This window comes from Salvelinus fontinalis, chromosome 11 (genome assembly GCF_029448725.1).
Source record: "Salvelinus fontinalis isolate EN_2023a chromosome 11, ASM2944872v1, whole genome shotgun sequence".
NCBI lineage: Eukaryota > Metazoa > Chordata > Actinopteri > Salmoniformes > Salmonidae > Salvelinus > Salvelinus fontinalis.
In genome coordinates, this window is record NC_074675.1 from 49,320,072 (window position 1) to 49,339,499 (window position 19,428).

The 19,428-nt window shown below is 46.9% G+C and overlaps 1 protein-coding gene across 1 annotated transcript in view; it reads left to right on the top strand.

The window, feature by feature from the left end:
- rbpjb (recombination signal binding protein for immunoglobulin kappa J region b) overlaps positions 1 to 19,428 on the top strand; it is a 100,925-nt gene that overhangs the window by 46,594 nt on the left and 34,903 nt on the right. Inside the window, exon 2 of the mRNA XM_055938979.1 lies at positions 2,605 to 2,643. Within this exon, the coding sequence (XP_055794954.1) occupies positions 2,605 to 2,643 (39 nt within the window). The remainder of the gene's footprint in view (positions 1 to 2,604; positions 2,644 to 19,428) is intronic.

The following is a 19,428-nucleotide window of genomic DNA, read 5'->3' on the forward strand; positions in this document are numbered from 1 at the left end:
TGTCAATATACAATGTTGTAACGATGTACAAGTAGTTAGTGGTGTTTGTTGTTCACCGGTTGCCCTTGTCTTGTGGCAACAGGTCACAAATCTTGCTGCTGTAACGGTACCTTGTGGTATTTCAACCAGTAAATATGGGAGTTTATCAAAATTGGGTTTGTTTTTTAATTCTTTGTGGATCTGTGTAATCAGAGGGAAATATGTGTCTCTAATATGGTCATACATTTGGCAGGAAGTTAGGAAGTGCAGCTCAGTTTCCACCTCATTTTGTTGGCAGTGTACACAGCCTGTCTGCCGACAGCGACCTTTCACTCTTTCTCTCCCCCTCTATTTCTTTCTCTCTCCCTCTCTACCTTCACCATCATCTCTCCCTCTTTCTCTCTCCCGCTCTCCCTTCGCCCTCATCGCTCCCTCTTTCTCTCTCCCTCTCTCCCTTCTCCCTCATCTCTCCCTCTTTCTCTCTCCCTTCTCCCTCATCTCTCCGTCTTTCTCTCTCCCTCTCTCTCTTCTCCCTCTTTCTCTCTCCCTTCTCCCTCATCTCTCCCTCTTTCTCTCTCCCTCATCTCCCCCTCTTTCTCTCTCCCTCTCTCTCTTCTCCCTCATCTCTCCCTCTTTCTCTCTCCCTTCTCCCTCTCTCTCTTCTCCCTCATCTCTCCCTCTTTCTCTCTCCCTCTCTCTCTTCTCCCTCTTTCTCTCTCCCTTCTCCCTCATCTCTCCCTCTTTCTCTCTCCCTCTTTCTCTCTCCCTCTCTCCCTTCTCCCTCTCTCTCTTCTCCCTCATCTCTCCCTCTTTCTCTCTCCCTCTCTCTCTTCTCCCTCATCTCTCCCTCTTTCCCTCTTTCTCTCTCCCTCTCTCTCTTCTCCCTCTTTCTCTCTCCCTTCTCCCTCATCTCTCCCTCTTTCTCTCTCCCTCTTTCTCTCTCCCTCTCTCCCTTCTCCCTCATCTCTCCCTCTTTCTCTCTCCCTTCTCCCTCATCTCTCCCTCTTTCTCTCTCCCTCTCTCTCTTCTCCCTCTTTCTCTCTCCCTTCTCCCTCATCTCTCCCTCTTTCTCTCTCCCTCATCTCCCCCTCTTTCTCTCTCCCTCTCTCTCTTCTCCCTCATCTCTCCCTCTTTCTCTCTCCCTTCTCCCTCATCTCTCCCTCTTTCTCTCTCCCTCTTTCTCTCTCCCTCTCTCCCTTCTCCCTCTCTCTCTTCTCCCTCATCTCTCCCTCTTTCTCTCTCCCTCTCTCCCTTCTCCCTCTCTCTCTTCTCCCTCATCTCTCCCTCTTTCTCTCTCCCTCTCTCTCTTCTCCCTCTTTCTCTCTCCCTTCTCCCTCATCTCCCTCTTTCTCTCTCCCTTCTCCCTCATCTCTCCCTCTTTCTCTCTCCCTCTTTCTCTCACCCTCTCACCCTTCTCCCTCTCTCTCTTCTCCCTCATCTCCCTCTTTCTCTCTCCCTTCTCCCTCATCTCTCCCTCTTTCTCTCTCCCTCTTTCTCTCACCCTCTCACCCTTCTCCCTCTCTCTCTTCTCCCTCATCTCTCCCTCTTTCTCTCTCCCTCTCTTCTCCCTCATCTCTCCCTCTTTCTCTCTCCCTCTCTCTCTTCTCCCTCATCTCTCCCTCTTTCTCTCTCCCTCTCTCTCTTCTCCCTCATCTCTCCCTCTTTCTCTCTCCCTCTCTCTCTTCTCCCTCTTTCTCTCTCTCTTCTCCCTCATCTCTCCCTCTCCCTCTCTCTCTTCTCCCTCATCTCTCCCTCTTTCTCTCTCCCTCTTTCTCTCACCCTCTCACCCTTCTCCCTCTCTCTCTTCTCCCTCATCTCTCCCTCTTTCTCTCTCCATCTCTCCCTTCTCCCTCTCTCTCTTCTCCCTCATCTCTCCCTCTTTCTCTCTCCATCTCTCCCTTCTCCCTCTCTCTCTTCTCCCTCATCTCTCCCTCTTTCTCTCTCCCTCTCTCTCTTCTCCCTCATCTCTCCCTCTTTCTCTCTCCCTCTCTCTCTTCTCCCTCATCTCTCCCTCTTTCTCTCTCCCTCTCTCCATCTCTCCCTTCTCCCTCTCTCTCTTCTCCCTCATCTCTCCCTCTTTCTCTCTCCCTCTCTCTCTTCTCCCTCATCTCTCCCTCTTTCTCTCTTCCTCTCTCCCTTCTCCCTCATCTCTCTCTCTTTCTCAGTGTTAAGCCGTCCGTCCTCGCCACCTGTCTGTGTTTGGCCACTGTGTCACATGGTCTCATGCTGTAGCCGCCTGTCTCTGTCTCTCAATTCAATGTGCTTTATTGGCATGACGTAACAATGTACATATTGCCAAAGCTTATTTTGGATATTTACAATATGAAATAATAAAATGAGAATCAAAGTTGTCAACTGTACAACAGTAACAACAATAACCAAGTGTCAGAATAACCATAAATTGAACAATAACAATAAGCATAGAGGACATGTGTAGGTTGGTTGGTCTGTCAGACACTGTCCCTCATCTTATGGCAGGCAGCAATGTAGTGGGCTGCCAACCCACAGCTCTCTCTCTCTCTCTCTGTGTCTGTAACCAGGTGTGCTTTCTCATCTCCTACCTGGTGTGTGTGTGTGTGGTATTTAGCTGCGTACTCAAGTTGTGATCTCTCTCTTTCTCTGCAGGAAGTTTGGGGAGCGCCCTCAACCACAGCGCCTAACAAGGTGAGAACACACACACACAGACACACACACACACATTTCAGTATGCTTGTTTTATCCACAGACAGTTCAACAGGGCTTGTTATGGTTATGATTAGGGGTGAGATGAGGCCAGGAGACTGGTCTCAGCAGTGTTTCTGTTGGTCCTTTGGTCAGTCAGCCTGGAGAGAGAGAGAGAGAGAGAGAGAGAGAGGAGGAGGATATGTGTGTGTGTGTGCCTGTCAAATCAAATCAGATTTTATTGGTCACAGACACGTGGTTAACAGATGTTATTGCGAGTGTAGCGGAGTTCTTTTGCTTCTAGATCCGACAGTGCAGCAATATCTAACAAGTAATATCTAACAATTCCACAAGAAATTGTGTGTACGTATCCATGCCGCTCCAAGGTGAAAATGAGCGGTCGAGCATTCTCTGGAACACACAAGCGTTGTTTTGGAGGGGGCCCTGGCCTCCGCCTTTTGATCTCTCCCCCTCTGCATTCACCAAACACTTTGATCGGAAGAAAGACACTGTGGTTAGTTTAGAGATGTTGTCTATGAAAGGTGTTTGTGTGTGTGCAGCTGTGTTGCGGTTACCCCAGAGCGTGGCCCTGTTGATTTTAGTTTGGCAGTGACGGGGGCAGCTAAAAGCCAGGGTCCTCCAGGGCCTGCTAAGTCTCGGGTCCTTCAGGGCCCTACTGTCAGCCAGGCTGTTCCACTGTTCAGCTGATACAAAACACACTGTAGACTGCTCGAAAAGCTGCCTGGCTTTGTTGCTTTGGAGAAGAAACCCGGTCACCAATGTTACAGGGGAAACTTCAGAGACACTTGAGACTCATTCTGAAAATGAAAATCTATAATATATGCTGTGAGATCTGACTCAATTTTACACTTACCTGTAGGCTATATGAATGTAGGCCTTATTTATTGTCATGTGATTTTAATGAACTAGAATGTGCCTGACGTCACAAATTAAGTTGACATGGGGGGGATTTCAGTTTCCTCTGACAGTCAATTCTCAGCCCATTGTGCCTTAATGACAATGGGAGAGGGTATGCTGACTGACGTGACTCTGTTGATGTTTTCATTTAACCCAAGGGTCCTGGGTTGAGGACACGTGTCATGTCCCCTTTGTGATCCAAAGGGGCGCTCACCAACAGGGCTCCAAGACTCTTTGTGTTTTTTTTCCTCTGTGTGTGTGCGTGTGTATACCTTTTGACTTTGTGTGTGTTTGCGTGTGTGTGCCCGCATTTGACCCTGTGTGTGTGTGTGTGTGTGTGTGTGTGTGTGTGTGTGTGTGTGTGTGTGTGTGTTTGCCCCTCCCTGTCCTAGCCAGCTGCAGGTTTAAAAAAAAAAGTATTTTAATTTTATTTAACCTTGATTTAGCTAGGCAAGTCAGTTAAGAACAGTTTACAATGATGGCCTACCCCGGGCAAACCCGGACGACGCTGGGGGGGTCTGGGTGATTCCACTCTATTCTGGTGTAGCTAGACACTGTGACCGATACACTGGACAGATGCCACTCTGCTGTATCTGTAGCCCGGCTTAACTCCACACACGCAGACACATCATTACTGACCCCCACTTTGCCCTTTGTCTCTGTCTATCTGTCTGTCAATCTCTCTGCCAGTGGCACACAAAGCTATACCGCTAGCCTATAGCTTTCTGTTGTATACCGCTAGCCTATAGCTTTCTGTTGTATACCGCTAGCCTGTAGCTTTCTGTTGTATACCGCTAGCCTGTAGCTTTCTGTTGTATACCGCTAGCCTGTAGCTTTCTGTTGTATACCGCTAGCCTGTAGCTTTCTGTTGTATACCGCTAGCCTGTAGCTTTCTGTTGTATACCGCTAGCCTGTAGCTTTCTGTTGTATACCGCTAGCCTGTAGCTTTCTGTTGTATACCGCTAGCCTGTAGCGTTCTGTTGTATACCGCTAGCGTGTAGCGTTCTGTTGTATACCGCTAGCCTATAGCTTTCTGTTGTATACCGCTAGCCTGTAGCTTTCTGTTGTATACCGCTAGCCTGTAGCTTTCTGTTGTATACCGCTAGCCTGTAGCTTTCTGTTGTATACCGCTAGCCTGTAGCTTTCTGTTGTATACCGCTAGCCTGTAGCTTTCTGTTGTATACCGCTAGCCTGTAGCTTTCTGTTGTATACCGCTAGCCTGTAGCTTTCTGTTGTATACCGCTAGCCTGTAGCTTTCTGTTGTATACCGCTAGCCTGTAGCTTTCTGTTGTATACCGCTAGCCTGTAGCTTTCTGTTGTATACCGCTAGCCTGTAGCTTTCTGTTGTATACCGCTAGCCTGTAGCTTTCTGTTGTATACCGCTAGCCTGTAGCTTTCTGTTGTATACCGCTAGCCTGTAGCTTTCTGTTGTATACCGCTAGCCTGTAGCTTTCTGTTGTATACCGCTAGCCTGTAGCTTTCTGTTGTATACCGCTAGCCTGTAGCTTTCTGTTGTATACCGCTAGCCTGTAGCTTTCTGTTGTATACCGCTAGCCTGTAGCTTTCTGTTGTATACCGCTAGCCTGTAGCTTTCTGTTGTATACCGCTAGCGTGTAGCGTTCTGTTGTATACCGCTAGCCTATAGCTTTCTGTTGTATACCGCTAGCCTGTAGCTTTCTGTTGTATACCGCTAGCCTGTAGCTTTCTGTTGTATACCGCTAGCCTGTAGCTTTCTGTTGTATACCGCTAGCCTGTAGCTTTCTGTTGTATACCGCTAGCCTGTAGCTTTCTGTTGTATCAAAAGTAGAAGTATAAATAATTTCAAATTCCATATTAAGCAAAGCAGGCAGCACCATTTTCTTCTGTTGAAAATGTACGGATAGCCAGGGGTACACTCCCAACACTCAGACATCATTACAGATAGTCAGGAGCACACTCCAACACTCAGACATCATTACAGATAGCCAGGGGTACACTCCAACACTCAGACATCATTACAGATAGCCAGGGGCACACTCCAACACTCAGACATCATTACAGATAGCCAGGGGCACACTCCAACACTCAGACATCATTACAGATAGCCAGGGGCACACTCCAACACCCAGACATCATTTACAGATAGCCAGGGGCACACTCCAACACTCAGACATCATTTACAGATAGCCAGGGGCATACTCCAACACACAGACATCATTTACATATAGCTAGGGGCACACTCCAACACCCAGACATCATTTACAGATAGCCAGGGGCACACTCCAACACTCAGACATCATTTACAGATAGCCAGGGGCACACTCCAACACTCAGACATCATTTACAGATAGCCAGGGGCATACTCCAACACACAGACATCATTTACATATAGCTAGGGGCACACTCCAACACCCAGACATCATTTACAGATAGCCAGGGGCACACTCCAACACTCAGACATCATTTACAGATAGCCAGGGGCATACTCCAACACACAGACATCATTTACATATAGCTAGGGGCACACTCCAACACTCAGACATCATTACAGATAGCCAGGGGCACACTCCAACACTCAGACATCATTTACAGATAGCCAGGGGCACACTCCAACACTCAGACATCATTTACAGATAGCCAGGGGCATACTCCAACACACAGACATCATTTACATATAGCTAGGGGCACACTCCAACACCCAGACATCATTTACAGATAGCCAGGGGCACACTCCAACACTCAGACATCATTTACAGATAGCCAGGGGCATACTCCAACACACAGACATCATTTACATATAGCTAGGGGCACACTCCAACACTCAGACATCATTACAGATAGCCAGGGGCACACTCCAACACCCAGACATCATTTACAGATAGCCAGGGGCCCACTCCAACACTCAGACATCATTTACAGATAGCCAGGGGCACACTCCAACACTCAGACATCATTTACAGATAGCCAGGGGCACACTCCACCACTCGGACATAATTTACAGATAGCCAGGGGCACACTCCAACACTCAGACATCAATTACAGATAGCCAGGGGCACACTCCAACACTCAGACATCATTTACATATAGCTAGGGGCACACTCCAACACTCAGACATCATTTACAGATAGCCAGGGGCACACTCCAACACTCAGACATCATTACAGATAGCCAGGGGCACACTCCAACACTCAGACATCATTTACAGATAGCCAGGGGCACACTCCAACACTCAGACATCATTTACAAATGAGTCCACCAGATCAGAGTCAGTAGGAATGACCACGTGTTGATGTCTTGATAAGTGTGTGAATTGTAACATTTTCCTGTCCTGCTAAGCATTCAAAATGTAACTAGTACTTTTGGGTTTTAGGGAAAATATATGGAGTAAAATGTAGATTACTACATTCCTAAAGAAAATAAAGTTAAAGTTGTAAAAAATATAAATAGTAAAGTACAGATACCCCCAAAAACGACTTAAGTAGTACTTTTTTATTTTGTAATTTTTATTTATCCCCTTTTCTCCCCAATTTTCGTGGTATCCAATCGCTAGTAATTACTATCTTGTCTCATCGCTACAACTCCCGTACGGGCTCGGGAGAGACCACGCGTCCTCCGAAGCACAACCCAACCAAGCCGCACTGCTTCTTAACACAGCGCGCCTCCAACCCGGAAGCCAGCCGCACCAATGTGTCGGAGGAAACACCGTGCACCTGGCCCCCTTGGTTAGCGTGCACTGCGCCCGGCCCGCCACAGGAGTCGCTGGAGCGCGATGAGACAAGGATATCCCTACCGGCCAAACCCTCCCTACCCTGGACGACGCTAGGCCAATTGTGCGTCGCCCCACGGACCTCCCGGTCGCGGCCGGCTGCGACAGAGCCTAGGCGCGAACCCAGAGACGCGAACAGATTTTCGCCTGCAAAATCTGTTTTGTTATACTCACAGAAAATATTTTGACAGTTTTGGAAACTTTGGAGTGTTTTCTATCCTAATCTGTAAATTTATATGCATATTCTACGATCTGGACCTGAGAAATAGTCCGTTTACCTTGGGAACGTTATTTTAAAGAGACGATTGTTTTGCTCAAGGACGCCAAAAGCCTCAAGACTCGACTGAAAGTAGCCAGGTACCAGTTTTTTTTTTAAATTATGAATACTAGTAATGTATATATGGAAGTAGTTTGTGCCTAAAAAAAAAATGGGTTAAATATGTACAACAAAATATAACACTTTTGTTTTGTTTAACATCTGTTTTTCCATGTATGAATCTGTTATTCCATGCCTTTCTATGGGCTAAGAAACATCCTCTCACTGTCAACTGCATTTATTTTCAGCAAACTTAACACGTGTAAATATTTGTATGAACATAACAAGATTCAACAACTGAGACATGAACTGAACAAGTTCCACAGACATGTGACTAACAGAAATGGAATAATGTGTCCCTGAACAAAGGGAGGGTCAAAATCAAAAGTAACAGTCAGTATCTGGTGTGGCCATTCCTTCGACAATAAACGCAAATCCAACCATCACCACTGGTGAGACAAAACCATGACTCGTCAGTGAAGAGCACTTTTTGCCAGTCCTGTCTGGTCCAGCGACGGTGGGTTTGAGCCCATAGGCGACGTTGTTGCCGGTGATGTCTGGTGAGGACCTGCCTTACAACAGGCCTACAATCCCTCAGTCCAGCCTCTCTCAGCCCATTGCGGACAGTCTGAGCACTGATGGAGGGATTGTGCGTTCCTGGTGTAACTCGGGCAGTTGTTGTTGCCCTCCTGTACCTGTCCCGCAGGTGTGATGTTCGGATGTACCAATCCTGTGCAGGTGTTGTTACACGTGGTCTGCCACTACGAGGACGATCATCTGTCCATCCTGTCTCCCTGTAGCGCTGTCTTAGCCGTCTCACAATACAGACATTGCAATTTAGTCCCCTGGCCACATCTGTAGTCCTCATGCCTCCTTGCAGTATGCCTAAGGCACGTTCACACAGATGAGCAGGGATCTTTCTTTTGGTGTTTTTCAGAGTCAGTATAAAGGCCTCTTTAGTGTCCTAAGTTATCATAGCTGTGATCTTAATTGCCTACCGTCTGTAAGCTGTTTGTGTCTTAACGACCGGAACACAGGTGCATGTTCATTAATTGTTTATGGTTCATTGAACAAGCATGTGAAACAGCGTTTAAACCCTTTACAATGAAGATCTGTGAAGTTATTTTGATTTTTACGAATGATCTTTGAAAGACAGGGTCCTGAAAAAGAGACGTTTATTTTTTTTGCTGAGTTTAGCAGTAAGGCCAAATTCATTGTTTAATCAAATACATTTTTGTACATTTATTTCTAACTAAAATTGTAAATCAAATAACAAAATGATCCTTGGTATGACCATCTTAAAACAATGTAAGCTTAGTTAGCAATGTTAGCAATGTAAGCTTAGTAGAACGCTCACCAGGATCAGACTCTAGGCTAACCAGGCAAAGGGTAGCTAACTAGAATGCTGGTGGTGACTGGTTAGCTACAGGGAAGCAATGCACAGTATGCATAATCGGAGGCGGAGCCAGAGCGGAGCTGAGCCTGTCTGCCCACACTCATCACTTGCTCCCCCACAGCTCACCAGCTGAACAGAACTGCACTTGTCTCGTTTTAGTTCAACTGAAATGAAAAATCTGTTTAATTATTGTTTTTTTCTGCGTCTATTTAGTCAATTCAATTCAAATCACATTTTCAAATCAAATTCACATACACATATTTAGCAAATGTTATTGTGGGTGTAGCAAAAGCTTGTGTTCCTAGCTCCAACAGTGCAGTAGTATCTAACAATTCACAACAATACACACATTTAAAAGTAAAATAATGGAAAGAAATATATAAATATTAGGACGACCAACGTCGGAGTGGCATTGACTAAAATACAGTTGAATAGAGTACAGTACATACAGTAGCAGTCAAAAGTTTGGACAAACCTACTCATTCTAGGGTTTTTCTGTATTGAAACTATGAAATAACACCTCAGGAATCATGTAGTAACCAAAAAAAGTGTTAAATCAAAATATATTTTAGCTTTTAGCTTCTTCAAAGTAGCCACCCTTTCCCTTGATGAGATGAGTATAGCCATTTATAAACATGATTAAAGTGACACGTGTTCCATTAGTAAAGTGGCCAGTGATTCTATGTCTATGTATATTAGGCAGCAGCCTCTAAGGTGCAGGGTTGAGGAACTGGGTGGAAGCCGGCTAGTGATGGCTATTTAACAGTCTGATGGCCTTGAGAAAGAAGCTGTTTTTCAGTCTCTCGGTCCCAGCTTTGATGCACCTGTACTAACCTCGCCTTCTAGATGATTGCGGGATGAACAGGCAGTGGCTCGGTGGTTGTTGTCCTTGATGATCTTTTTGGCCTTCCTGTGACATCAGGTGCTGTAGGTGTCCTGGAGGGTAAGCAGTGTGCCCTCGGTGGTGAGTTGGGCAGACTGCACCGCCCTCCGAGAGCCCTGCGGTTACGGGCGGTGCAGTTGCCGTACCAGACGGTGAAAGAGCCCGACAGGATGCTCTCAATTGTGCATTTGTACAAGTTTGTGTGGGTCTTGGGGACCAAGCCAAATGTCTTCAGCCTCCTAAAGTTGAAGAGGCGCAGTTGCTCCTTCTTCACCACACTGTCTGTGTGGGTGGACCATTTCAGATTGTCAGTGATGTGTACGCCGAGGAACTTGAAGCTTTCCACCTTCTCCACTGTGGTCCTGTCGATGTGGATAGGGGCATGCTCAATCTGCTGTTTCCTGAAATCCACAATCAGCTCCTTCGGTTTGTTGACCACCACCTAGGGGCGGCCCGTCAGGATGTCCAGGACCAAGTTGCACACGGCGGGGTTCAGACCCAGGGCCCTGGGCTTAATGATGAGCTGTGAGTTAGAGTCTCATCAATTGACACTTGAAAAATAGGTGTGTGACTAATATTTCTTTGATGAAATGAACACTGGTTGAGTAGTTAACCTATTAACTACCCATCATCCTCTGTCTATGTGGGCCATTTTCAATGAGAAGAGTAGTTAACCTATTAACTACCCAGCAGCCTCTGTCTATGTGGGCCATTTTCAATGAGAAGAGTAGTTAAGAGCTGAAAGGAGAAGTGAGAAGGGCTCATATAAAGAGTAGTCAGATTGACCAGGGTACAGCACCAACTCAACTTCCTATAATCACACACACACATCCTAACACGGACAGACTAGACACGGACATCCTAACACGGACAGACTAGACACGGACATCCTAACACGGACAGACTAACACACACATCCTAACACGGACAGACTAGACACGGACAGACTAGACACGGACAGACTAACACGGACAGACTAGACACGGACAGACTAGACACGGACAGACTGACACGGACAGACTGACACGGACAGACTAGACACGGACAGACTGACACGGACAGACTGACACGGACAGACTGACACGGACAGACTGACACGGACAGACTGACACGGACAGACTGACACGGACAGACTGACACGGACAGACTGACACGGACAGACTGACACGGACAGACTGACAGGGACAGACTGACAGGGACAGACTGACAGGGACAGACTGACAGGGACAGACTAACAGGGACAGACTAACAGGGACAGACTAACAGGGACAGACTAACAGGGACAGACTAACAGGGACAGACTAACAGGGACAGACTAACAGGGACAGACTAACAGGGACAGACTAACAGGGACAGACTAACAGGGACAGACTAACAGGGACAGACTAACAGGGACAGACTAACAGGGACAGACTAGACACGGACAGACTAGACACGGACAGACTAGACACGGACAGACTAGACACGGACAGACTAGACACGGACAGACTAGACACGGACAGACTAGACACGGACAGACTAGACACGGACAGACTAGACACGGACAGACTAGACACGGACAGACTAGACACGGACAGACTAGACACGGACAGACTAGACACGGACAGACTAGACACGGACAGACTAGACACGGACAGACTAGACACGGACAGACTAGACACGGACAGACTAGACACGGACAGACTAGACACGGACAGACTAGACACGGACAGACTAGACACGGACAGACTAGACACGGACAGACTAGACACGGACAGACTAGACACGGACAGACTAGACACGGACAGACTAGACACGGACAGACTAGACACGGACAGACTAGACACGGACAGACTAGACACGGACAGACTAGACACGGACAGACTAGACACGGACAGACTAGACACGGACAGACTAGACACGGACAGACTAGACACGGACAGACTAGACACGGACAGACTAGACACGGACAGACTAGACACGGACAGACTAGACACGGACAGACTAGACACGGACAGACTAGACACGGACAGACTAGACACGGACAGACTAGACACGGACAGACTAGACACGGACAGACTAGACACGGACAGACTAGACACGGACAGACTAGACACGGACAGACTAGACACGGACAGACTAGACACGGACAGACTAGACACGGACAGACTAGACACGGACAGACTAGACACGGACAGACTAGACACGGACAGACTAGACACGGACAGACTAGACACGGACAGACTAGACACGGACAGACTAGACACGGACAGACTAGACACGGACAGACTAGACACGGACAGACTAGACACGGACAGACTAGACACGGACAGACTAGACACGGACAGACTAGACACGGACAGACTAGACACGGACAGACTAGACACGGACAGACTAGACACGGACAGACTAGACACGGACAGACTAGACACGGACAGACTAGACACGGACAGACTAGACACGGACAGACTAGACACGGACAGACTAGACACGGACAGACTAGACACGGACAGACTAGACACGGACAGACTAGACACGGACAGACTAGACACGGACAGACTAGACACGGACAGACTAGACACGGACAGACTAGACACGGACAGACTAGACACGGACAGACTAGACACGGACAGACTAGACACGGACAGACTAGACACGGACAGACTAGACACGGACAGACTAGACACGGACAGACTAGACACGGACAGACTAGACACGGACAGACTAGACACGGACAGACTAGACACGGACAGACTAGACACGGACAGACTAGACACGGACAGACTAGACACGGACAGACTAGACACGGACAGACTAGACACGGACAGACTAGACACGGACAGACTAGACACGGACAGACTAGACACGGACAGACTAGACAGGGCCAGACTAGACAGGGCCAGACTAGACAGGGCCAGACTAGACAGGGCCAGACTAGACAGGGCCAGACTAAGACGGACACACGCGCTATAACTTTTTATATTTATTTTCTTTTTATAACAGTGTTATGGACACACTGACAAACATTCGCTCACAAACACACACTGAGAGGAAGAACAAGAGGGGTGGGGTGACACAAGCAAGGCATAAAATGTACTTTTAAAAAATCTACCAGCCACTCAGATTTTTACCAGCCAAAATATTTAGCTAAATTTACACACAAAAAACAAACGGATGAGCATGCTTTGTAAATGTTTCTAAAACAATAAATGTATTACTATTAAGAAGTGAGGTTTATAATGTTAATTGTTTTATCAGCATTTACATTTTATGTATTCCTACTGGTTGTATGAATTTGGGATCTATTGTCCCACAACTGTCCCAGAGTCTGTTTGTAATAGGATATTTCTTTCTCGACAAGTTGACCAATAGAATAGGTCAAATCTTCTACTATGGAGGATAGTGGATTGATATAGGCTAGTGATTTTGAAGTTTGGTACTCGTCTTGTTGGCTAAGGAAAAGTTAATGTGAACAGTTATTCTCACCTCTTCAAAATGTCAGAATTCGGTAAGAAGGACTGCACATTGTTGCATCGTCGATTTGCATGTTCCGCTATAATTAATTACCATAATCTAAATGTGATTTATGTCATTCTGATCACCGTGGGTAATTAAACATGTTGCCGGTCAAATGTCCAGCGCCACATTTTCTTAACAGAAACCCTGGTGTGTGTGTGTGTGTGTGTGTGTGTGTGTGTGTGTGTGTGTGTGTGTGTGTGTGTGTGGCCACATTTTCTTAACAGAAACCCTGGTGTGTGTGTGTGTGGCCACATTTTCTTAACAGAAACCCTGGTGTGTGTGTGTGTGTGTGGCCACATTTTCTTAAGAGAAACCCTGGTGTGTGTGTGTGTGTGTGTGTGTGTGGCCACATTTTCTTAAGAGAAACCCTGGTGTGTGTGTGTGTGTGTGTGTGTGTGGCCACATTTTCTTAAGAGAAACCCTGGTGTGTGAGAGAATGAGAACCTGATGTGTGAATTCTGGTTGAACTTGGCCTTGTGCCGTGTGGCCCCTCCAGGGGTGTAAGAGATTAATGGGGCTCCCTTCACTGCCTTCACACACACACAAATGTTCTATGACAACAACCACATCTTAACCAACAGTCGTCCTCCAGGACTGTTAGTATGAACTTCTGAACCAAGAAGATTTTGAAACATGGGACAACACTCTTACTATAGGACCAACCATTTGTAACCAGGATTGAAATGCATTCATTGGTTTTTGACCAATATTTTCTTTTGGAATATCCCATCGTTTTTGTGGAGAACAGTCATGTTACACTCTAATCCTACTTTTAACTATCAACTAGTGATGGGGGAAAAAATCGATAGTTACATATCGGAATATTATTTTTGACAATATATTGCAATATTATTTTTGACAATATATAGCAATATTATTTTTGACTATATTGCAATATTATTTTTGCGCTAGTTTGCTGAACCTCCACCGAAACCTGTATTTTTTTTCTTCATAGCTTGTTCTCCATCTTGAAGTTATTTCCATGACTGATCAAAACTGGTTTTCTCATGGCTCTCTCTTGTTCTTGTGCAGCAGACATACGATGAGCAATATGTTTGGAACATCGAATCGTAATAAAATCACAGAGTATCGAATCTCAATACATATTGAATCATGAGAATGTCAATACATATCGTATCTGCAACTAAGTTTTGCGATAATTTTGTATCATAAGGTCCCTGGCAATTCCCAGCTTTACAATCAACCAGTGCTTGTGAGGTAAAAGAAAACGGTCTATTTTCTACTCTAGATGCAGCAGCAATCTCTTCTCTCTGTCTTTCATTCGTTCTTTCTTGGTTAGCTCTGAGGCCATCTCCGCCAGTCAGCTCTGATCCAACAGCAAATAGGGAAGTTTACTTCCAGTCATCCACAGGGCGGCGGCCATATTGGCGAGGTGGCAACAACACACTGGTGTGAATCTTAACCCACACACTTCCTCAAAAGTCTCATCTTTAGGGTGAAATCTGGAGGTTTCATTTCCCCCTGCTCTGGCAACTCAAGGTACTAGCTACAAACACAACTGACCAACGAGAAAAACAAACTACAAAATAGCTTCGCCGATATGACAACTCAGTTTTTTCTCTTATTTTTTCCCCCTTCTAGAAGTTGTCACTTAGGCACAGATCCAGGATCAGCCTAGCCACCACATATCCAAATCGTGACCATTAGGCAGGGAAGTGCAAAACTGTCCTCAGACCAGTGTCTAGGGGTCACGTTAATTCCGCATCTCTTTTCCATCTTAGTCTTATATCTGATGTCAGCCTCTCGACAGGAAGGTCACAATCAGTATCAGCGGTGTCCAATGACACCCTGTGAGCATGACATGACCATGTTCTGAGCTGAGCGAGTGTGTTCCCCTGTAATCAGTCAGGGCTGTGGGTTCATGTGTGTGTGTGCGTGGGTACACGCCCAGTGACATGCCAAAGCAACATGTAGAAATGTCATTGGAGGAGATCACTGTAGCATCAGATGATTATAGGCACCACAGAGGGGTGTCCGTCAGATGATTCTAGGCACCGCAGAGTGGTGTCAGTCTGATGATTATAGGCATTGCAGAGTGGTGTCCGTCAGATGATTCTAGGCACCGCAGAGTGGTGTCAGTCAGATGATTATAGGCACTGCAGAGTGGTGTCAGTCAGATGATTATAGGCACTGCAGAGTGGTGTCAGTCAGATGATTATAGGCACTGCAGAGTGGTGTCAGTCAGATGATTATAGGCACCGCAGAGTGGTGTCAGTCAGATGATTATAGGCACTGCAGAGTGGTGTCAGTCAGATGATTATAGGCACTGCAGAGTGGTGTCAGTCAGATGATTATAGGCACTGCAGAGTGGTGTCAGTCAGATGATTATAGGCACTGCAGAGTGGTGTCAGTCAGATGATTATAGGCACCACAGAGTGGTGTCCATTTTCAACTCATTGAAAGAAAGAAAAATCATTAAGTCTTGGCTTAGGTTTAGAATCTGTTCTCTCTGTTCTGTTCTCTCAGATGATTATAGGCACCGCAGAGTGGTCTGTTTTCTTTCCATCCGTCTCTGCCCTTGGTATTTCCACTAAGGGTTAGTGAAGTGTAGTAACCTGTGGTTCCCTGCCTCCCTCTTTCTATCCCTCCCTCTCGTGGTTCAGGGGGCTAATGGCTTTCCGTAAAATAGGCCTGTCTAGTGTGTGTGTGTGCACTGTGTGGTGGACTGTGTGGTGTGTGTGTGCACTGTGTGGTGGACTGTGTGGTGTGTGTGTGTGTGGACTGTGTGGTGTGTGTGTGGACTGTGTGGTGTGTGTGTGTGGACTGTGTGGTGTGGTGTGTGGACGGTGTGTGTGTGTGGACGGTGTGGTGGACGGTGTGGTGTGTGTGTGTGTTGGCGGTGTGGTGTGTGTGTGTGTGGACTGTGTGTGTGTGTGTGTGTGTGTGGACTGTGTGGTGTGTGTGTGTGGACTGTGTGGTATACTGTATTTTACTAGACACCACTATTGATGCATGGACCAGATTTGTTTTTTACTTGCCCGTCTATAACCAATGTATGGTTTGTTAAATGTGATACGCCACCCGCCCCTGGTCGCTCATGGAGTGCAGTTGATGTTTTTCGACCACAAGATAATTTGCCAACCGTTCTAATTCAGTCTGTGTAGCAGATGCAACAATATGTTGATGACAACGATGCTGTTTCCCGCTTCTTAATATAGATCCACAAGCGTTCTATAATTACACTATTACTTTGTATGTCTTACTGTCTGCAAACGGCAAGTTTGTTTATTTTTTTTATCAAGTTGTGGATAAAACAGTGTTAGCTGCTAATCTCTAGCTAGCTGCGTTAGTTGGCTAGCTATTTAGCTAATACAGCCTGATAGCAGTGCTGGCGGAGGCCTAAATCAGCATGTTGTTTGTGCGACCGTATCTTCTAAATCCGAGAGAAATAGGGGACGCATGAATATGTTAACTACATGAAGTAAGAGAACATTTAATGTAGCCAAAGTTTCTAGGGTCCCACTCCCCTGGGAAAAACTGAGCAACACTTTGGTTCCTACCCCTGTCACAATAATGCCTCCATGGCTTTTTCATTCATTGTTATGTCAAACAATACTGTGTTCAAAGTGCCCAGTATTACATTCTAACTATAGAATTAGAATGATCATTCCCACAATTACCCCTAATAATTTCCATGATTACAACAGTTCACTCAACAGTTCACACAAGTCCAATCGCAATTGGGGCGGCAGGTAGCCTAGTGGTTAGAGTGTAGCTTGGTGGTTAGAGTGTAGGGGCGGCAGGTAGTCTAGTGGTTAGAGCGTTGGACTTGTAACCGAAAGTTGCAAGATCGTATCCCTGAGCTGACAAGGTAAAAACCTGTCGTTCTATCACTGAACAAGGCAATTAACCCACTGTTCCTAGGCTGTCATTGAAAATAAGAATTTGTTCATAACTGACTTGCCTAGATAAATAAAGGTTAAAACATTTTTGTTGTTGTTGCAATATCACCTTTTGGTTGAAGTTTCATTGAACAGTATAAAACAATCAGAATGCAGAAAACACTTAAAATGTATGTGTCTAAGGTCAAGCACTACTCATAGAACTTGTATTATTCAAAAACCTCAAATACCGCCAAATAGCATCATCCGGTCAAACAACATCATCCCGCCAAATAGCATCATCCCGCCAAATAGCATCATCCCGCCAAGTAGCATCATCCCGCCAAGTAGCATCATCCCGCCAAATAGCATCATCCCGCCAAGTAGCATCATCCCGCCAAGTAGCATCATCCCGCCAAGTAGCATCATCCCGCCAAGTAGCATCATCCCGCCAAGTAGCATCATCCCGCCAAGTAGCATCATCCGGCCAAATAGCATCATCCGGTCAAATAGCATCATCCGGTCAAATAGCATCTACCCGCCAAAAAGCATCATCCGGTCAAGTAGGATCATCCCGTCAAGTAGCATCATCCCGCCAAGTAGCATCATCCCGCCAAGTAGGATCATCCCGCCAAGTAGGATCATCCCGCCAAGTAGGATCATCCCGCCAAGTAGGATCATCCCGCCAAGTAGGATCATCCCGCCAAGTAGGATCATCCCGCCAAGTAGGATCATCCCGCCAAGTAGGATCATCCCGCCAAGTAGGATCATCCCGCCAAGTAGGATCATCCCGCCAAGTAGGATCATCCCGCCAAGTAGGATCATCCCGCCAAGTAGGATCATCCCGCCAAGTAGGATCATCCCGCCAAGTAGGATCATCCCGCCAAGTAGGATCATCCCGCCAAGTAGGATCATCCCGCCAAGTAGGATCATCCCGCCAAGTAGGATCATCCCGCCAAGTAGGATCATCCCGCCAAGTAGGATCATCCCGCCAAGTAGGATCATCCCGCCAAGTAGGATCATCCCGCCAAGTAGGATCATCCCGCCAAGTAGGATCATCCCGCCAAGTAGGATCATCCCGCCAAGTAGGATCATCCCGCCAAGTAGGATCATCCCGCCAAGTAGGATCATCCCGCCAAGTAGGATCATCCCGCCAAGTAGGATCATCCCGCCAAGTAGGATCATCCCGCCAAGTAGGATCATCCCGCCAAGTAGGATCATCCCGCCAAGTAGGATCATCCCGCCAAGTAGGATCATCCCGCCAAGTAGGATCATCCCGCCAAGTAGGATCATCCCGCCAAGTAGGATCATCCCGCCAAGTAGGATCATCCCGCCAAGTAGGATCATCCCGCCAAGTAGGATCATCCCGCCAAGTAGGATCATCCCGCCAAGTAGGATCATCCCGCCAAGTAGGATCATCCCGCCAAGTAGGATCATCCCGCCAAGTAGGATCATCCCGCCAAGTAGGATCATCCCGCCAAGTAGGATCATCCCGCCAAGTAGGATCATCCCGCCAAGTAGGATCATCCCGCCAAGTAGGATCATCCCGCCAAGTAGGATCATCCCGCCAAGTAGGATCATCCCGCCAAGTAGGATCATCCCGCCAAGTAGGATCATCCCGCCAAGTAGGATCATCCCGCCAAGTAGGATCATCCCGCCAAGTAGGATCATCCCGCCAAGTAGGATCATCCCGCCAAGTAGGATCATCCCGCCAAGTAGGATCATCCCGCCAAGTAGGATCATCCCGCCAAGTAGGATCATCCCGCCAAGTAGGATCATCCCGCCAAGTAGGATCATCCCGCCAAGTAGGATCATCCCGCCAAGTAGGATCATCCCGCCAAGTAGGATCATCCCGCCAAGTAGGATCATCCCGCCAAGTAGGATCATCCCGCCCAAATAGCATCATCCCGCCCAAATAGCATCATCCCGGTCAAATAGCATCATCCCGGTCAAATAGCATCATCCCGGTCAAATAGCATCATCCCGGTCAAATAGCATCATCCCGGTCAAATAGCATCATCCCGGTCAAATAGCATCATCCCGGTCAAATAGCATCATCCCGGTCAAATAGCATCATCCCGGTCAAATAGCATCATCCCGGTCAAATAGCATCATCCCGGTCAAATAGCATCATCCCGGTCAAATAGCATCATCCCGGTCAAATAGCATCATCCCGGTCAAATAGCATCA